The sequence below is a fragment of the Pseudophryne corroboree genome, chromosome 6, assembly GCF_028390025.1.
Source record: "Pseudophryne corroboree isolate aPseCor3 chromosome 6, aPseCor3.hap2, whole genome shotgun sequence".
NCBI lineage: Eukaryota > Metazoa > Chordata > Amphibia > Anura > Myobatrachidae > Pseudophryne > Pseudophryne corroboree.
The window spans coordinates 428,832,899-428,851,806 of NC_086449.1; the positions used below are offsets into that span (position 1 = coordinate 428,832,899).

Sequence of the window (18,908 nt, forward strand, 5' to 3'; positions counted from 1 at the left end):
CGGTGGGGGGTCGACTCAAGAATTTCAGCGCACAGTGGGCTCACTCACAGGTGGACCCCTGGATCCTGCAGGTAGTATCTCAGGGTTACAGGTTGGAATTCGAGAAGTCTCCCCCTCGCCGGTTCCTAAAGTCTGCTCTGCCAACGTCTCCCTCAGACAGGGCGACGGTATTGGAAGCCATTCACAAGCTGTATTCTCAGCAGGTGATAGTCAAGGTACCCCTCCTACAACAGGGAAAGGGGTATTATTCCACACTATTTGTGGTACCGAAGCCGGACGGCTCGGTAAGACCTATTCTAAATCTGAAATCTTTGAACCTGTACATACAAAAATTCAAGTTCAAGATGGAGTCACTCAGAGCAGTGATAGCGAATCTGGAAGAAGGGGACTTTATGGTGTCCCTGGACATCAAGGATGCTTACCTGCATGTCCCAATTTGCCCTTCACATCAAGGGTACCTCAGGTTCGTGGTGCAAAACTGTCATTATCAGTTTCAGACGCTGCCGTTTGGATTGTCCACGGCACCTCGGGTCTTTACCAAGGTAATGGCCGAAATGATGTTTCTTCTGTGAAGAAAAGGCGTATTAATTATCCCTTACTTGGACGATCTCCTGATAAGGGCAAGGTCCAGAGAACAGCTGGAGGACGTAGTAGCACTAACCCAAGTAGTGCTGCAACAGCACGGGTGGATTCTGAATTTTCCAAAATCTCAATTGACCCCGACGACACGTCTGCTGTTCCTGGGAATGATTCTGGACACGGTTCAGAAAAAGGTGTGTCTTCCGGAGGAGAAAGCCAGGGAGTTATCCGAACTTGTCAGGAACCTCCTAAAACCAGGAAAAGTGTCTGTGCATCAATGCACAAGAGTCCTGGGAAAAATGGTGGCTTCTTACGAAGCGATTCCATTCGGCAGATTCCACGCACGAACTTTTCAGTGGGATCTGCTGGACAAATGGTCTGGATCGCATCTGCAGATGCATCAGCGGATAACTTTGTCTCCAATACAGGACTGGGTCCTGGTGACCACGGATGCCAGTCTGAGAGGCTGGGGAGCGGTCACACAGGGAAGAAACTTCCAGGGAGTGTGGTCAAGCCTGGAGATGTCTCTTCACATAAATATACTGGAGCTAAGAGCGATTTACAATGCTCTAAGCCTGGCAAAACCCCTGCTTCAGGGTCAGCCGGTGTTGATCCAGTCGGACAACATCACGGCAGTCGCCCACGTAAACAGACAGGGCGGCACAAGAAGCAGGAGGGCAATGGCAGAAGCTGCAAGGATTCTTCGCTGGGCGGAAGATCATGTGATAGCACTGTCAGCAGTGTTCATTCCGGGAGTGGACAACTGGGAAGCGGACTTCCTCAGCAGACACGATCTACACCCGGGAGAGTGGGGACTTCATCCAGAAGTCTTCCACATGATTGTGAACCGTTGGGAAAAACCAAAGGTGGATATGATGGCGTCCCGCCTCAACAAAAAACTGGACAGGTATTGCGCCAGGTCAAGAGACCCTCAGGCAATAGCTGTGGACGCTCTGGTAACACCGTGGGTGTTCCAGTCAGTGTATGTGTTTCCTCCTCTGCCTCTCATACCAAAAGTACTGAGAATTATACGGCAAAGGGGAGTAAGAACGATACTCGTGGCTCCGGATTGGCCAAGAAGAACTTGGTACCCGGAACTTCAGGAGATGCTCACGGAAGATCCGTGGCCTCTACCTCTAAGACGGGACCTGCTTCAGCAGGGACCGTGTCTATTCCAAGACTTACCGCGGCTGCGCTTGACGGCATGGCGGTTGAACGCCGAATTCTAAGGGAAAAAGGCATTCCGGAAGAGGTCATCCCTACCCTGGTAAAAGCCAGGAAGGAGGTGACTGCACAACATTATCACCGCATTTGGAGAAAATATGTTGCGTGGTGTGAGGCCAGGAAGGCCCCGACGGAGGAATTTCAACTGGGTCGATTCCTACATTTCCTGCAAACAGGATTGTCTATGGGCCTCAAATTAGGGTCCATTAAGGTTCAAATTTCGGCCCTGTCGATTTTCTTCCAGAAAGAATTGGCTTCAGTTCCTGAAGTCCAGACTTTTGTAAAAGGAGTACTACATATACAGCCCCCGGTTGTGCCCCCAGTGGCTCCGTGGGATCTTAATGTAGTTTTGGATTTTCTCAAATCCCATTGGTTTGAGCCACTCAAATCGGTGGATTTTAAATATCTTACATGGAAAGTAACCATGCTACTGGCCCTGGCTTCAGCCAGGAGAGTGTCAGAATTGGCGTCTTTATCGTATAAAAGCCCATATCTGATTTTCCATTCGGACAGGGCAGAACTGCGGACGCGTCCTCAGTTTCTGCCTAAGGTGGTTTCAGCGTTTCACCTGAACCAGCCTATTGTGGTGCCTGCGGCTACTAGCGATTTGGAGGATTCCAAGTTGCTGGACGTTGTCAGGGCATTGAAAATATATATTTCAAGGACGGCTGGATTCAGAAAATCTGACTCGCTGTTTATACTGTGTGCACCCAACAAGCTGGGTGCTCCTGCTTCTAAGCAGACGATTGCTCGTTGGATTTGTAGCACAATTCAACTTGCACATTCTGTGGCAGGCCTGCCACAGCCTAAATCTATCAAGGCCCATTCCACAAGGAAGGTGGGCTCATCTTGGGCGGCTGCCCGAGGGGTCTCGGCATTACAACTCTGCCGAGCAGCTACGTGGTCGGGGGAGAACACGTTTGTAAAATTCTACAAATTTGATACCCTGGCTAAAGAGGACCTGGAGTTCTCTCATTCGGTGCTGCAGAGTCATCCGCACTCTCCCGCCCGTTTGGGAGCTTTGGTATAATCCCCATGGTCCTGACGGAGTCCCAGCATCCACTAGGACGTCAGAGAAAATAAGATTTTACTTACCGATAAATCTATTTCTCGTAGTCCGTAGTGGATGCTGGGCGCCCATCCCAAGTGCGGATTGTCTGCAATACTTGTACATAGTTATTGTTACAAAAAAATCGGGTTGTTATTGTTGTGAGCCGTCTGTTCAGAGGCTCCTACGTTTGTCATACTGTTAACTCGGTTCAGATCACAGGTTGTACGGTGTGATTGGTGTGGCTGGTATGAGTCTTACCCGGGATTCAAAATCCTTCCTTATTGTGTACGCTCGTCCGGGCACAGTATCCTAACTGAGGCTTGGAGGAGGGTCATAGGGGGAGGAGCCAGTGCACACCACCTAGTCCTAAAGCTTTTATTTTTGTGCCCTGTCTCCTGCGGAGCCGCTAATCCCCATGGTCCTGACGGAGTCCCAGCATCCACTACGGACTACGAGAAATAGATTTATCGGTAAGTAAAATCTTATTTTTTTTTCTTAGGCTATGAGTGATGAGAACTCTGTTTTAAGCCACGTAGCAGGCAAAGTTGTTAGTGGAATTTGAATTTGTAGTGAAAAAGGGTAAGCGAACAAGGTAGAGTTTCTACAGGATCAGAGACTAGTGCATGGTTTGTCATGGAGATCTGATTAGTTTTAGGAAGTAGATTCACTGCTTTTATTATATCTGCTTTGCTGAATATTTTTACAAAATAATAATTTATAGTCTTTGATCCAAGACACTCTTTGCACATATTTTATATAAAGTTAAAGGATTTTGTCAGAATAGAACCTACAGATTTGTCCTCTTACGTCCTTGCTGCAGACACGCTAAACAGTCCTTGAAGTGGCGCCATGCCATGGTGGGACTCTGTGGCCGAGAGTCTTTTTTGCATTTTGTTTCCGCAATAATGCATTCTACATGCAAAGTAATGTAATAGGACGCACAAGCAGCTTTTGCTGATTAAACTGATAAGCAACATGCCTATATTCAGTGTGTAATTGCGGCTCTATCTGCATCCGAAATGCCATGTTAGTGTTTTCCATGAAAACCCCTGTAGCATAGCATTTTGTATGCAAATAGTCAGTCACACACAGAATATAGGCATGCTGCATATCATTTTAATGAACAGAAGCTGCTCATGCGCCTTCTTACATTACTTTGCATCTAAGATACATTTTCACGGAAAAAATGCAAAAAAATATGCTTGGCGCTACAGAGTCACACGGCACTCGCGCGTTATGTGTAACTTGTAGCGCACGGATCAAAGATGTAAGAGGACACATCTGTACTTGCCTTGGTTACTACAGTTAAAATCCCTTTCCATTGCCACAAAAAACAGGGTTATTACCATCATAACCCGGGTCACGGCTCTGTGAAAATCTGGGTCCAGTGCCCAGGGAATCCAACCCATCTAGCTTGTAGGATTGGTCCCTGTAAACGGGTACACCCGGTCATCGGTCCCAGATCTCATCCACAGCAGTGATGACACTATCCATGGGTGGGGTGAGTGACGTCTTGGGGGAGGGAGGGGGGGGGGGGGCAGTGCTGGACTTGCTCACTGCAGCTGAGACTTCTGGCAGCTACTGCACCCGTATGCAGTGTAAACAGCTCCGACCTGGTAATAATCCAGGTCAGAGCCGCGTTGGAAAGGGACCAGTCTTGGGTCTGACCTGGTTTAGAACTGTGTTCCAAATCTCTGGTTATACTCTGGATTTACGTGGAAAAGAAGTATTATTCTGGTCACCTGGAAAAGAAACAACTATAGCCTCCATGAAAAATTGAGCACTGTGTCACAGAGAAAACAGTGAGAACAGTATGTTAGATAATCTGGGCATGTTAATGTAGGTTTCTCTAACGTCCTAAGTGGATGCTGGGGACTCCGTAAGGACCATGGGGCTCTACCTTCGCCTGAGATGGCCGCCCTTAAGGATCCTGCTGATAGAAAGCAGGAGGGTATCCTAAAAGGTATTTACACACATACTGGTGTTATACTGCGACCAGCAATCGCCTCAGCCTGGATGTGCAGTGCTGGGTTGGCGTGGTCGGATTCCCTGACTGAAAATATTGATACCCTAGATAGGGACAGTATATTTTTGCCTATAGAGCATTTAAAAGATGCATTTTTATATATGCGTGATGCACAGCGGAATATTTGCCGACTGGCATCAAGTCTAAGCGCGTTGTCCATTTCTACCAGTAGAGGGTTATGGACACGTCAGTGGTCAGGTGATGCGTATTCCAAACGGCATTTGGAAGTATTGCTTTATTAAGGGAGGAGTTATTTGGGGTCGGTCTTTCAGACCTGGTGGCCACGGCAACAGCTGGGAATTCCACGTTTGTACCCCAGGTCGCCTCTCAACATGAGAAGACGCCGTATTATCAGGCGCAGTCTTTTCGTGGACAAGCGGGCAAAAGGTTCCTCATTTCTGCCCCGTGACAGAGGGAGAGGAAAAAGGCTGCAGAAATCAGCCAGTTCCCAGGAACAGAAACCCCCTCCCGCCTCTGCCAAGCCCTCAGTATACGCTGGGGCTTTACAAGCAGAATCGGGCACGGTGGGGGGCCCGTCTCAATGAATTTCAGCGCGCAGTGGGCTCACTCGCAAGTAAACCCCTGGATCCTTCAGGTGATATCTCAGGGGTACAAATTAGAATTCGAGACATCTCCCCCTCGCCGTTTCCTAAAGTCGGCTTTACCGATGTCTCCTTCTGACAGGGAGACAGTTTTGGAAGCCATTCACAAGCTGTATTCCCAGCAGGTGATAATCAAGATACCCCTCCTGCAACAGGGAACGGGGTATTATTCCACACTGTTGTGGTACCGAAGCCGGACGGCTCGGTGAGACCGATTCTAAATCTAAAATCTTTGAACACTTACGTACAGAGGTTCAAATTCAAGATTGAGTCACTCAGAGCAGTGATTGCGAACCTGGAAGAAGGGGACTACATGATGTCTCGGGACATCAAGGATGCTTACCTTCATGTCAAAATTTACCCTTCTCACCAAGGGTACCTCAGGTTTATGGTACAGAACTGTCACTATCAGTTCAGACGCTGCCGTATGGATGGTACACGGCACCCCGGGTCTTTACCAAGGTAATGGCCGAAATGATGATATTCCTTCGAAGGAAGTGAATTTTAGTTATCCCTTCCTTGGACAATTCCCTGATAAGGGTAAGATCCAGGGAACAGTTGGAGGTCGGTGTAGCACTATCTCGGGTAGTGTTGCGGCAGCACGATTGGATTCTCAATATTCCAAAATCGCACCTGGTTCCGACGACGTGTCTTCTGTTCCTAGGGATGATCCTGGACACAGTCCAGAAAAAGGTGTTTCTCCCGGAGGAGAAAGCCAGGGAGTTATCCGAGCTAGTCAGGAACCTCCTAAAACCGAGCCAAGTCTCAGTGCATCAATGCACAAGGGTTCTGGGTAAAATGGTGGCTTCCTACGAAGCAATCCCATTCGGCAGATTCCACGCAAGAACTTTCCAGTGGGACCTGCTGGACAAATGGTCCGGATCGCATCTTCAGATGCATCAGCGGATAACCCTGTCACCAAGGACAAGGGTGTCCCTCCTGTGGTGGTTGCAGAGTGCTCATCTTCTAGAGGGCCGCAGATTAGGCATTCAGGACTGGGTCCTGGTGACCACTGATGCCAGCCTGCGAGGCTGGGGAGCAGTCACACAGGGAAGGAATATCCAGGGCTTATGGTCAAGCCTGGAGACATCACTTCACATAAATATCCTGAAGCTAAGGGACATTTACAATGCTCTAAGCTTAGCAAGACCTCTGCTTCAAGGTCAGCCGGTGTTGATCCAGTCGGACAACATCACGGCAGTCACCCACGTAAACAGACAGGGTGGCACAAGAAGCAGGAGGGCAATGGCAGAAGCTGCAAGGATTCTTCGCTGGGCGGAAAATCATGTGATAGCACTGTCAGCAGTATTCATTCCGGGAGTGGACAACTGGGAAGCAGACTTCCTCAGCACGACCTCCACCCGGGAGAGTGGGGACTTCACCCAGAAATCTTCCACATGATTAAAAACTCGACAGGTATTGCGCCAGGTCCAGGGACCCTCAGGCAATAAGCTGTAGACGCTCTGGTAACACCGTGGGTGTACCAGTCAGGGTATGTGTTCCCTCCTCTGCCTCTCATACCCAAGGTACTGAGATTGATAAGATGGAGAGGAGTAAGCACTATATTCGTGGTTCCGGATTGGCCAAGAAGGACTTGGTAACCGGAACTTCAAGAGATGCTCACGGAGGATCCGTGGCCTCTACCTCTAAGAAGGGACCTGCTCCAGCAAGGACCCTGTCTGTTCCAAGACTTACCACGGCTGCGTTTGACGGCATGGCGGTTGAACGCCGGATCCTGAAGGAAAAAAGGCATTCCGGATGAAGTCATCCCTATCCTGATCAAAGCCAGGAAGGATGTAACCGCAAAAAACATTATCACCGCAATTGGCGAAAATATGTTGCGTGGTGCGAGGCCAGTAAGGCCCGACGGAGGAAATTCAACTGGGTCGATTCCTACATTTCCTGCAAACAGGAGTGTCTATGGGCCTGAAATTGGGGTCCATTAAGGTTCAAATTTCGGCCCTGTCAATTTTCTTCCAAAAAGAACTAGCTTCAGTCCCTGAAGTTCAGACGTTTGTAAAAGGGGTACTGCATATACAGCCTCCTTTTGTGCCTCCAGTGGCACTTTGGGATCTCAATGTAGTTTTGGGTTCCAAAAGTCACATTGGTTTGAACCACTTAAATCTGTGGAGTTAAAATATCTCGCATGGAAAGTGGTCATGCTGTTGGCCCTGGCCTGGGCCAGGCGCGTGTCAGAATTGGCGGCTTTATCCTGAAAAAGCCCTTATCTGATTTTCCATTCTGACAGGGCGGAATTGAGGACTCGTCCTCAGTTTCTCCCCAAGGTGGTTTCAGCGTCTCACCTGAACCAACCTATTGGTGGTGCCTGCGGCTACTAGGGACTTGGAGGCCTCCAAGTTGCTAGACGTTGTCAGTGCCCTGAAAATATATGTTTCCAGGACGGCTGGAGTCAGGAAATCTGACTCGCTGTTTATCCTGTGTGCACCCAACAAGCTGGGTGCTCCTGCTTCTAAGCAGACTATTGCTCGTTGGATTTGTAGTACAATTCAGCTTGCACATTCTGTGGCAGGCCTGCCACAGCCAAAAATCTGTAAATGCCCACTCCACAAGGAAGGTGGGCTCATCTTGGGCGGCTGCCCGAGGGGTCTCGGCTTTACAACTTTGCCGAGCAGCTACTTGGTCAGGAGCAAATACGTTTGTAAAATTCTACAAAATTGATATCCTGGCTGAGGAGGACCTGGAGTTCTCTCATTTGGTGCTGCAGAGTCATCCGCACTCTCCCGCCCGTTTGGGAGCTTTGGTATAATCCCCATGGTCCTTACGGAGTCCCCAGCATCCACTTAGGACGTTAGAGAAAATAAGAATTTACTTACCGATAATTCTATTTCTCATAGTCCGTAGTGGATGCTGGGCGCCCATCCCAAGTGCGGATTGTCTGCAATACTTGTACATAGTTATTGTTACAAAATCGGGTTATTATTGTTGTGAGCCATCTTTCAGAGGCTCCTCTGTTATCATGCTGTTAACTGGGTTCAGATCACAGGTTATACGGTGTGATTGGTGTGGCTGGTATGAGTCTTACCCGGGATTCAAAATCCTTCCTTATTGTGTACGCTCGTCCGGGCACAGTATCCTAACTGAGGCTTGGAGGAGGGTCATAGGGGGAGGAGCCAGTGCACACCAGATAGTCCTAAAGCTTTCTTTAGATGTGCCCAGTCTCCTGCGGAGCCGCTATTCCCCATGGTCCTTACGGAGTCCCCAGCATCCACTACGGACTATGAGAAATAGAATTATCGGTAAGTAAATTCTTATTTTTTTTGTTTTAATGAAATAACACGTATATGGACTGAGAGCGATTATAAAGCAAATATTGTTTATATTTCCTTAACATGTGTTCCTAGGGATGAATTGATAAGTACACCCAAACAGATGCTACAGAAGTATTCCCTTCCAGCATCTCCTACAATCATTCTTCCTATGCAGATTATGTTAAAACCTCTACAGAAGAGATTTTGGTATCATTTTACAGGAAATAAACAAACCAATGTCTTAAGCAAGGTGAGGAGTGTGTATGTCTATATCACTATTATGTTTCCATACACCTCATGTATGCATTTCAGTACAGCTGATTTTATATACAATATGTAGGCGACTATGATTTGCGATTAGGGTATTTAGGTGGGGAATATTTTTTATTGTTTGTTGGTCTGTACAGGAGGCATTCAAGTTGTCGGGATCCCGGCGGTCAGGATGCAGACGCTGGAATTACCACTTGGGTGGTGGTCCGCACCACAATCTGAGGGGGAATCGGTCGCCACCAGGCCCTAAGCGTGGTGAGCGCACACGCTGCGCTCGCGGCCGGGATCCCGGCGGCTGTGTCCCTGAACACGTTTGAATTTGATTCACTGTCGTTGAATACTGTCAGTTTGCTTCTATTAACAAGCTTCCCGTGTTTTTTTTTTTTTTTTTGGTGGGGAGGGATTATATTTATAATATATATGTATGTATTTTAGTTTTTTTTTTTTTTTATATATTTGAAACCGTTACGGAAAACAGTAAGTATATTTTCAAACTGCTAAAACATAAGGTTCCACACCACCTCTTTGTTTGCCTATTTCACCCACTTGTCTCCCATTCACACCTCAAGGTGCATGCTCATTTTCATGGAAGCCCAATCTAGCAGTTGTTTTGCATATCCTTTTGAAAATGCAGTGGAGGAAAGGTTGACAAAATTACATCCTTTTCCAGGGAGAAAGCACCTCCTACCTTCTCCATCCCATTTAATCATATCTAAATAGTCTTGTCCTGTAAAATGATGGATACAGCGGCGCGCCATTTTATCAGCCGTTCGTAAAGTTCTCTCAAAATAATCCTGTTCCTGTACGGAAAATTGTGAATAAAATAGGTAAACCTACTGTAACAGAGCATAAACAATATTAGCGAAAAAAGTTAAATATTATTAGAAAGAAGCATTAAGAATACTACTCCGTGTTCCTGTCTATCTGTAAGACTAACTGTGATCTATGATGTACGTAGCAAGGTATGATCCGTGACAACATCATTTTCTATTTATGGCTGCATGGTCTGTACAGTCTTATGGATAGGCCACAAAGTTGACGGTCATAATTGTCTTTACTACTATTTTGCTAATCTGTTTAATTTGTTGCTACTTTTTTTGCACATTTTTGCAAATTAAAGTGCTATGTTAATTATAGAGCAGTAGATCAGCACCATGCAAATACGCTTGAGCATTCTAGGGGGTCATTCCGACCCGCTCACTTGCTGCTAAATTTAGCACAGCTACGATCAACTCGGAATGACCCCCCTAATGCGGAGATGTTATCCTTAATGGTGCACACCATTTTGTGCCATTTTGTTGACTGTGTTGAGCTGAGAGCAAAGCCAACTAAGGACACATCGATATGCTCCCCTATACCAGTAGTTCCCAAACTGGGTCCTCAAGGCACCCTTACAGTCTGTTTTTAGGCTATCCATGGCTGAGCACAGATAGTTAAATTGATTGAGGAACTAATTAAGTAACCTGTGCCCAAGCTTAATTATCTTTAAAACCTGGACTGTTAGGATGCCTTAAACACCAGGTTTTAGAACCAAAGGAATTGTTAAAGTTTCAGATTAAGTTTCAGATGCATGGTGTGGGTCACTTCCATCGGACCTGTCTTTTGCCTTAGATTGTGTAATTTCCCTCCATTTTGCTACTGTTTCTTCAATTTTGAGTCTAAATTTGCTAATAGTGGCTGATTCAGTTGTGGAAAGTGCCCACTTCTGCGTCTATTGGCAGGCGCCCACCTGCGACTTTATGCTAGTGTTGACACAAACCCCACATTCAGCGTCTACACACACTGTAATAACAAGTGGTGCCACTTTAGACGTTCCATCGGTCGCACCATTGAAACTTGCACCAGCCCTATGGCAGATACAGTTTCTCCATCCAAGTATGGCCTCCAGTGAGAGCAGTTTAGGGTCTGCATATGGCAACCGCTGATACTCCCGTATCACGCTCATAAGATGGACCATCTCCAGGCATGAGCCAAGTTGCCTCCATGTCTCCACCGAAAAACAAGTTTATGGTAAGAACTGAGGACCACGAAGCCGCCATGCACAATTGTTCAAGGTTCGCACCACGGCGGGCCACCCAAGAAGGTCCAACAGACCAAGTAGAATGGGCCTTAATGTGATCCGGAGCAGCCTTCACATAAGCATGTGCAATCACCATTCTAATCCATCTGGCCAGAGTTTGCTTGTGAGCAGGCCAGCCCCGTTTGTGAAACCCAAACACAACAAAAAGAGAATCCGATTTCCTAATAGGAGCAGTTCTCTTCACATAGATACGGAGAGCCCGTACCACATCCAAAGACCGCTCTTTGGGAGACAGATCAGGAGAAACAAGTGCCGGAACTACAATCTCCTGATTAAGGTGGAACGAAGAAACCACCTTAGATAGCCGGGACGAGTCCTAAGAACCGCCTGGTCACGGTGAAATATCAGATATGGGGAACTACAGGACAAGGCACCCAAATCCGACACTCTTCTAGCTGAAACAATAGCCAGCAGAAACACCACCTTAAGGGAAAGCCACTTAAGGTCAGCTGAACCAAGAGGTTCAAACGGAGACTCTTGTAACGCCTCCAAAACCACTGACAAGTCCCAAGGAGCCACAGGTTGGATACGCAACACACCCTGAGTAAAGGTATGCACATCAGGTAAGGTCGCAATCTTCCTCGCAATCTTCCTCTGAAACCACACCGACAAGGCAGATACTTGAACCTTGAGGGAGGCCAGACACAGGCCTAAGTCCAGGCCCTGCTGAAGAAAGGCCAAAAACTTGGCTATACTAAACTTGGAAGCGTAATAATTGTTAGATGTCAAGACGGATGCTTCAAGAGCCACGACGTCAAAGACAGCCGGGCTAGGTCCTGGTAGACACAGGGGCCCTGAACGAGGAGGTCTGGGCGTTGTGGAAGTAGAATTGGACGCTCTGACAATAGGCCCTGCAGGTCTGAGAACCAGTGCCGTCTGGGCCACGCTGGAGCTATGAAAAGCAGAATTCCTCTTTCTTGCTTGAACTTCTGAATTACCCTGGGCAGGAGTGACACCGGAGGGAACACGTACGGCAGCCGAAACCTCCACGGCACCGCCAGCAGCTTCCACGAATGCTGCTTGAGGATCCCTTGTCCTTGCTCCGAAGACCGGAACCTTGGGATTGTGTCGAGGCGCCATCAGATCTGCGTCTGGAAGGCCCCACCTTTCCACTAGGAGTTGAAACACTTCTGGATGGAGGCCCCACTGGCCGGCATGCACGTCCTGACGACTGAGAAAGTCTGCTTCCCAATTCGGGACTCCCGGAATGAATATTGCCGATATGGCCGGTAGATGGCGTTCTGCCCACTGTAGAATCCGTGAGACTTCCTTCATTGCTAGGCGGCTTCGAGTGCCGCCTTGATGATTTATGTAAGCCATTGTGGTGGCGTTGTCTGACTGTACTTGAACAGGACGGTTCTGAATTAAATGCTGGGCTAGGTTCAAGGCATTGAAGACCGCCCGCAACTCCAGAATATTGATCAAGAGGAGGGACGACTCCTTGGTCCACCGCCCCTGAAGGGAGTGTTGCTCCAGCACCACGCCCCAACCTCTTAGACTGGCATCTGTCGTCAACAGGACCCAGTTGGATATCCAGAACGGACGGCCCCTGCACAGTTGTTGGTCCCGGAGCCACCAGAGCAGCGACAGACGGACCTCCGGAGTCAATTAGATCATTTAAGACCTGATCCGGTGAGGCAGGCCGTCCCATTTGGCTAGAATCAGCCTCTGGAGAGGGCGAGAGTGAAATTGAGCGTACTCCACCATGTCGAATGCTGCCACCATGAGGCCCAGCACCTGCATCGCCGAATGTATCGACACTTGCAGACGAGATAGGAAGCAACGAATCCTGTCCTGAAGTTTCAGGACTTTCTCCTGAGACGGGAACAACCGCTGGTTGTGAGTGTCCAATAGTGCTCCCAGATGCACCATGCTCTGAGCAGGGATCAGGGATGACTTCTTCCAGTTGATGAGCCACCCGTGGGCTTGCAGAAACCGGACCGTCACATCTAGATGACGCAGGAGAAGTTCTGGGGAATTTGCCAGGATTAACAAGTCGTCCAAATACGGCAGTATCCTGACCCCTTGACCACCGCCATGACTTTTGTAAAGACTCGCGGAGCCGTTGTTAAACCAAAAGATAACGCCCGAAACTGGTAATGGCAGTTGCCAATCGCAAATATCGGGTATTGCTGATGAGACACTGCTATAGGAATATGCAGGTAAGCATCCTGTATATCCAAGGAGACCATGAAGTCCCCAGGTTCCAAGGCCAGAACTATAGAGCGAAGGGTTTCCATCCGGAACCTGGAAACCTTCACAAACCTGTTCAATGCCTTGAGGTTGAGTATGGGCCGGGAGGACCCATTCGGTTTCGGGACTAGAAACCGCGGAGAATAGTACCCCTGGCCCATCTGCGCAAGAGGCACCTGTACTACGACTCCTGTATCCAGGAGGGTCTGTACCACTGAATGTAGAGTGTTTGCCTTTGTCTTGTCCAACGGGACATCTGTCTGGCAAAATCGATGAGGGGGTCGGTTTTTGAAGGCTATGGCGTAACCTCGCGTGACGACTTCCCGTACCCAGGCATCTGAAGTGGTCTTCAACCATTCCTGGGTATACCCTAGAAGCCGGCCCCCCACCCTGGGATCCCCCAGAGGGAGGCTTGCCCCGTCATGCGGCAGGCTTATCTGTTTTGGAAGCTGGCTGACGGGCCGCCCAGGCTCTTTTGGGCTTAGGCTTACCAGGTTTGGAAGTGCGGGCCTGCTTGTTGTACGCCTGACCTTTTGCTTTACCTTAAGCATGAAAGGGGCGAAAGGAAGTATCTTTAGCCTTCGACACAGAAGGAGCAGTACTTGGCAGATAGGCAGTTTTGGCAGTAGCCAAGTCAGCCACAATCTTATTTAAATCCTCCCCAAACAGAATATCTCCCTTTTAAAAGGGAGTACCTCCAGGGTTTTTCTAGAGTCCAGATCCACAGACCAGGATCTCGGCCACGATATCCGGCGAGCCAGGACTGATGTAGTAGAGGCCTTGGCTGCCAGGATACCAGCATCAGAAGCCGCCTCTTTAATATAACGAGAAGCTGTGACAATATAAGACAAGCATTGTCTAGCATGGTCAGAGGAGATTTCAGTATCTAACTCCAAGGCCCATGCTTCAATGGCCTCTGCAGGCCAATTAGCTGCAATAGTGGGCCTTTGTGCAGCACCCGTGAGGGTGCAAATCGCTTTCAGACAACCCTCCACACGTTTATCCGTAGGCTGTATTAGAGACGTGGCGGTGGTGACCGGTAGAGCTGAGGAAACCACCATCCTAGCCACATATGAGTCCACTGGAGGAGGCGTTTCACAATTTTTAGACCGCTCCGGCGCGAGGGGTTAGCGAGCCAGCATCTTCTTTTGAGGCACAAACTTCGTACCCGGGTTTTCCCAGGGTTCCTGACGTATATCAATTAGGTGGTCAGAGTGAGGTAAAACTTGTTTAATCACCTTCTGACGCTTGAACCTATCTGGTTTCTTAGGAGGAACGGATGGCTCAGGATCATCCGTAATCTGTAAAATTAAACTTAATAGCCTCCAAAAGATCAGGAACATTCACATGTGAACCACCCTCTCCATCAGCCGTATCTGAGTCAGAACCTGTGGGGTCAGTGTAAGTGCCGTCTTCATCCGACGAGGTGTCAGTGACAGCAGTGGATTGTGAGGAGACAAGCGCTCGCTTAGAGGACCCCTTGGACGTAGGCGAGCGACGGTCAGACTTTTTAGTAGTCAGGAACTGGTTCAACTTCTTTATTTGAGCAGATAAATCGTCCGCCCACGGCGGGTTAGCTGCAGGGACCACAAACGGTTGCACCGGCATTGGGGGTCCCATAGGGGGTGTTAGTTTATGAACTAGCGTATGCAGAAGCGTGGAAAAAGCGGCCCACGGCAGGTCATTATTTGCCCCCGTTGCCACCGTCCCACTGGTGGGCAAGGAGCCCCCAGAACCAGAGCCCAAAGCTGCTATATTCTCATAGGTATCTGCGGCTTCAGCAACACCGGCAGTGTGTTCAGCCCCAGAACGGTTACCCTCAGAAGCAGACATGATATAACTTGCAGTATCAAGGTAACACTACAATTATCAGCAGCACAATACCTCTAGCCCAAACCCCTGCGCAGTGTAGTCAGCACCAGCAGAGATAAAGGAGAGATATGGTGACTAAATCACAGAGAAAAATACGTAATACAGTATATCTTTGTGAAAATACTATATTAGATAAAACCTGACGCACCAAGCCCCCTCAGGTTATAGAATATAGGGATAGCAGGTTGAGTGAAAGACATGAAATGGACACCACTCAGCTATCAAATGCACACACACATAGTCACAGTCTGTACAATGCAGAGGTTATTACAGACAATAATACTGCACTGGACTAGCTTACACAGCTATATAACAATAGATATAACAGTACACAGTAAGAACTGGATGTATATCACAGGGTAATTGTACTAGGAAACCCTGACTAAGTGCACTCTTTCTTACTAACACTGACTAAAAAAAGGCAGGTAGAATACTTAAGTGTCCTGTAAAGTCACAGCACTGACAACCAGGCGGCTTTACATAGGAGGATTTGCCCAAGCATTCCCAGGAACAGTGAGCTGAGGGATAATGGCGCTGCAGACACTGCCAGGGAGTGAGGGAGAGACAGATATGCAGCTCCAGGGCGGGAACATTTGTGGAAATGGCGCCCTGGGGGAGGGGCTCCAGGTCTAAGCCTTATCCCCTCTGCTGGCAAAACCACCGGGTACTGCGGGCTACTTGTAAAAAAAAGGTTTAGAGAGAAACCTGACCTGCACCCATGCCCTGGTGATCTAGTGGGATCGCCTGTGCTGCCACAGTGTCCAAGGCCAGTGCGCGCGGCCCGCCTCCCACCAGCCGCTGGGGGAGAGATGGAGCTGCAGCAGGCAATGTCTACTGACATCCAGCACAATCTGTGCCTCTGCTGCAGTCCTTGTAGTCTTCTTTTTTCCTCTGAAAAAGCTTTTATAGAGCTGCTGTGAGCAGCTTTTCCTGTTATATGCTTGCACTGCAAGCACCAACTACAAACTGAGCTCCTGTGCACGGAGGTGGGGTGATATAGGAGGCGGTGCTATGCATCTTGGGAAGAAGGTCAAAGCTTTTGAGCCTGTTGGTGCTTCGGATCAAGATCCTACTCTACACCCCAATGTCTATCCTTGTGGAGCCCAGTGTACCCCGCAGCAGAAATACCCACTAAATTTTCAATGTTCAGTGTTCTCCATGCATGCATCCGAAATTGCAAGTACGACTCTGTACAGACACAATTGCGACATACTTGTAATGCGTTTTAGATTCATGCATAGTGTGTTCAACTCTGAATCTGCCTCATAATTTACTAAATACTTAGGATTAGTGCTTTGGTGCTGCTAAGTCGCAAAGTCTGGAGAGCTAAACGGAGCTATTTGGCGGGATTTGAGGATAGGTTTTTGTTTGTGGACTTATCTGCATGCGGAATGCCTCCTATTTCATTCTATCACCAACCAAACAATATTGTTGAATGTTTGAGATCATGAATGTAGTATGGTAAACGTAGCCGCAACTAATGGAACAGGTAACTAAGCTTCAACCTCCTGACCATGTCCTTTTTATGCCTGGTCCTGGGGATTGCATGGTTCAGACATTGTCGTATATCTCTGTACATTGTATGAGCCATCTTTGGGGGGTTGCAGTAATCTTCTGGGCTGGATAACCCTATATAGGAGTTAGAGAAAGCCATTAAGCAGGCTTATTGTATGTTATCTTGTTGTTTGCATTAGGGAAATAATACTAATAATAGGGTTAGTATGCCTCCTACATAGATAAATAGAGCATAAGACTATGGGGTCTATTCAAACTGCACTTTTCGACTATTTTTTTTATGTCGAATCTGGATTCGACCTATTCAAATCTAGTTCCGTTTTCCCGACTTGACGGAAATTCCGACTTGTCTCAAAACAGGTGGATCGGGGGCGTGGCTTGGACGCCATCAGGAGAAGACGTGTTATACAGGAGCTCCTGCATATTTCGGGCTAAAACCCACAATAACATCATCCCCATACACTTGAGCCCTCCCTGCCTGACCTTGCCCACGGCTGTGGACGTCTCCCTGGACGAGGGGAACCCGCCAGGAGGCCGCAGCAACATTTTTATGATCACGGCCTACCAGAGCTCCAGAGACCGGGGCCTCGAGTTAGCCACCGTCCCGATTTTGAGCTCCAGGCCCGATTCGCGGACGGAACGGGACCCGTAGCGCCGCCAGAATCTGTCCCCCTCTCCCCACAACGCTCCCCAGCCTGCCCCAGACCCCCGGCCGCCCGCAGGACGAGTCCTTTTAACCGCTGGACCACGGGGAATTGATTTAAAGTGCACTTTCCTCACCTGTGCACTGGTCGGCGGCCATCTTGGATTCTTAGGCTGATTCTCTGTGAGCCTCACCAGAGGAGAGCCGAGTTCCCTGCTGGGAGTCCAGATGAGAGAGGGGGAGAAGGAGACCCCGGAACCCTTGGCCCACACTCAGACACCTCCAAGGTTCACAAGACACTCAGGGCTCTGAAGATATAAAAGGCCTGTGACTCGAAGCTAGAGGCGCCATCTTGATTACTGGCAAATAGCCAGTACTGCAGTTCTGCATCTGTCCAGCATCTTTCTCCTACACAAATCCTGAGTCATTGCTCATGCAGGAATCTCCCTCTGGTGGTCATCCTAAGATAATGCACCACAGACGTGCACTTAAACCCACCCAGGAGAAATCATTTAAACGCCTTTCTGCAATACTGAGTGAATGGCACTATCAACCATATATTTCATCTGGCTGTCGATGCTACTAATACCGTAATGCACCGCTGATGCCAATCCAAAGGGAACTGCTCTGCTGACGGCATTCATATGCGAGCTACATAAATAAATCTAACCTCGTTGATCTGATTCCAGGAAATAAGACACCACCCCGCTGGCTAAGTGATGACCAGGAACAAAAGACCTACTAAAAAAGCCGACACATCAACCCCTCGAGGAAATATGTCACAATCCGCTATGAGATCTTTCTTACAACCCACCCCGCCTGCCCAGGCTGATAACCCACCAGTGGCAGACCACCCCGTCCCCCTGCAGACACCTCATCCATCTCCTTCAGGCACGGAAACGCCACTTGATAGCCCCCCAAGAAACAAAGATCTGCAAGAAATTCTGGCCTATATGAAAAACCTACCCACTAAGAAAGACCTGCAGGACACGGTGAGACGTGAACTGGCGGCCGTGAGACAAGATATCTCCCACGTCTCAGACCGGGTGACGAAATTAGAAGAACACCATGATTCCTCCGATACATTTTTAATGTCAATGGCAACCATCATTGAAGCTCAATCCACAGAGATTCGTTCACTCCAGACTCGACTAACGGATTTAGACAACAGAGGGAGAAGAAATAATATCCGAGTACGGGGCCTGCCGGAAGATGTCACCCAAACAGGCCTAATAGACGTCCTCACAAAAATCTTTAATGAGATCCTGGGCAACGACCCCGACGACAATATTACCTTCGACAGGGCCCACAGAGCCTTGAAGCCAAGGGGCCTCTCTTCGGATAGCCCACGCGATGTAATCTGCAGATTGCATTACTTCTCCCAAAAGGACGACATCATGCGCAAAGTCCGACAGCTCGACGGGGTTGACTTCAACGGCACACCAATCCAAATATATCAAGACTTGTCCTGGCACACTCTTCAGCAGCGGAAGGCCCTCAAACCCCTAACGGATGAACTCCGCAAACGCCAATTAAAATACAGATGGGGATACCCTTTTAATCTCCAAGTCTCCTTGTCGGGGA

At 48.5% G+C, this 18,908-nt stretch overlaps 1 protein-coding gene across 2 annotated transcripts in view; it reads left to right on the forward strand.

Moving 5' to 3' along the window:
- RINT1 (RAD50 interactor 1) overlaps window positions 1–18,908 on the forward strand; it is a 95,923-nt gene that overhangs the window by 49,673 nt on the left and 27,342 nt on the right. For both annotated transcript variants that reach the window (XM_063927036.1, XM_063927035.1), the window contains exon 6: window positions 8,845–9,001. In XM_063927036.1, the coding sequence (XP_063783106.1) occupies window positions 8,845–9,001 (157 nt within the window). The remainder of the gene's footprint in view (window positions 1–8,844; window positions 9,002–18,908) is intronic.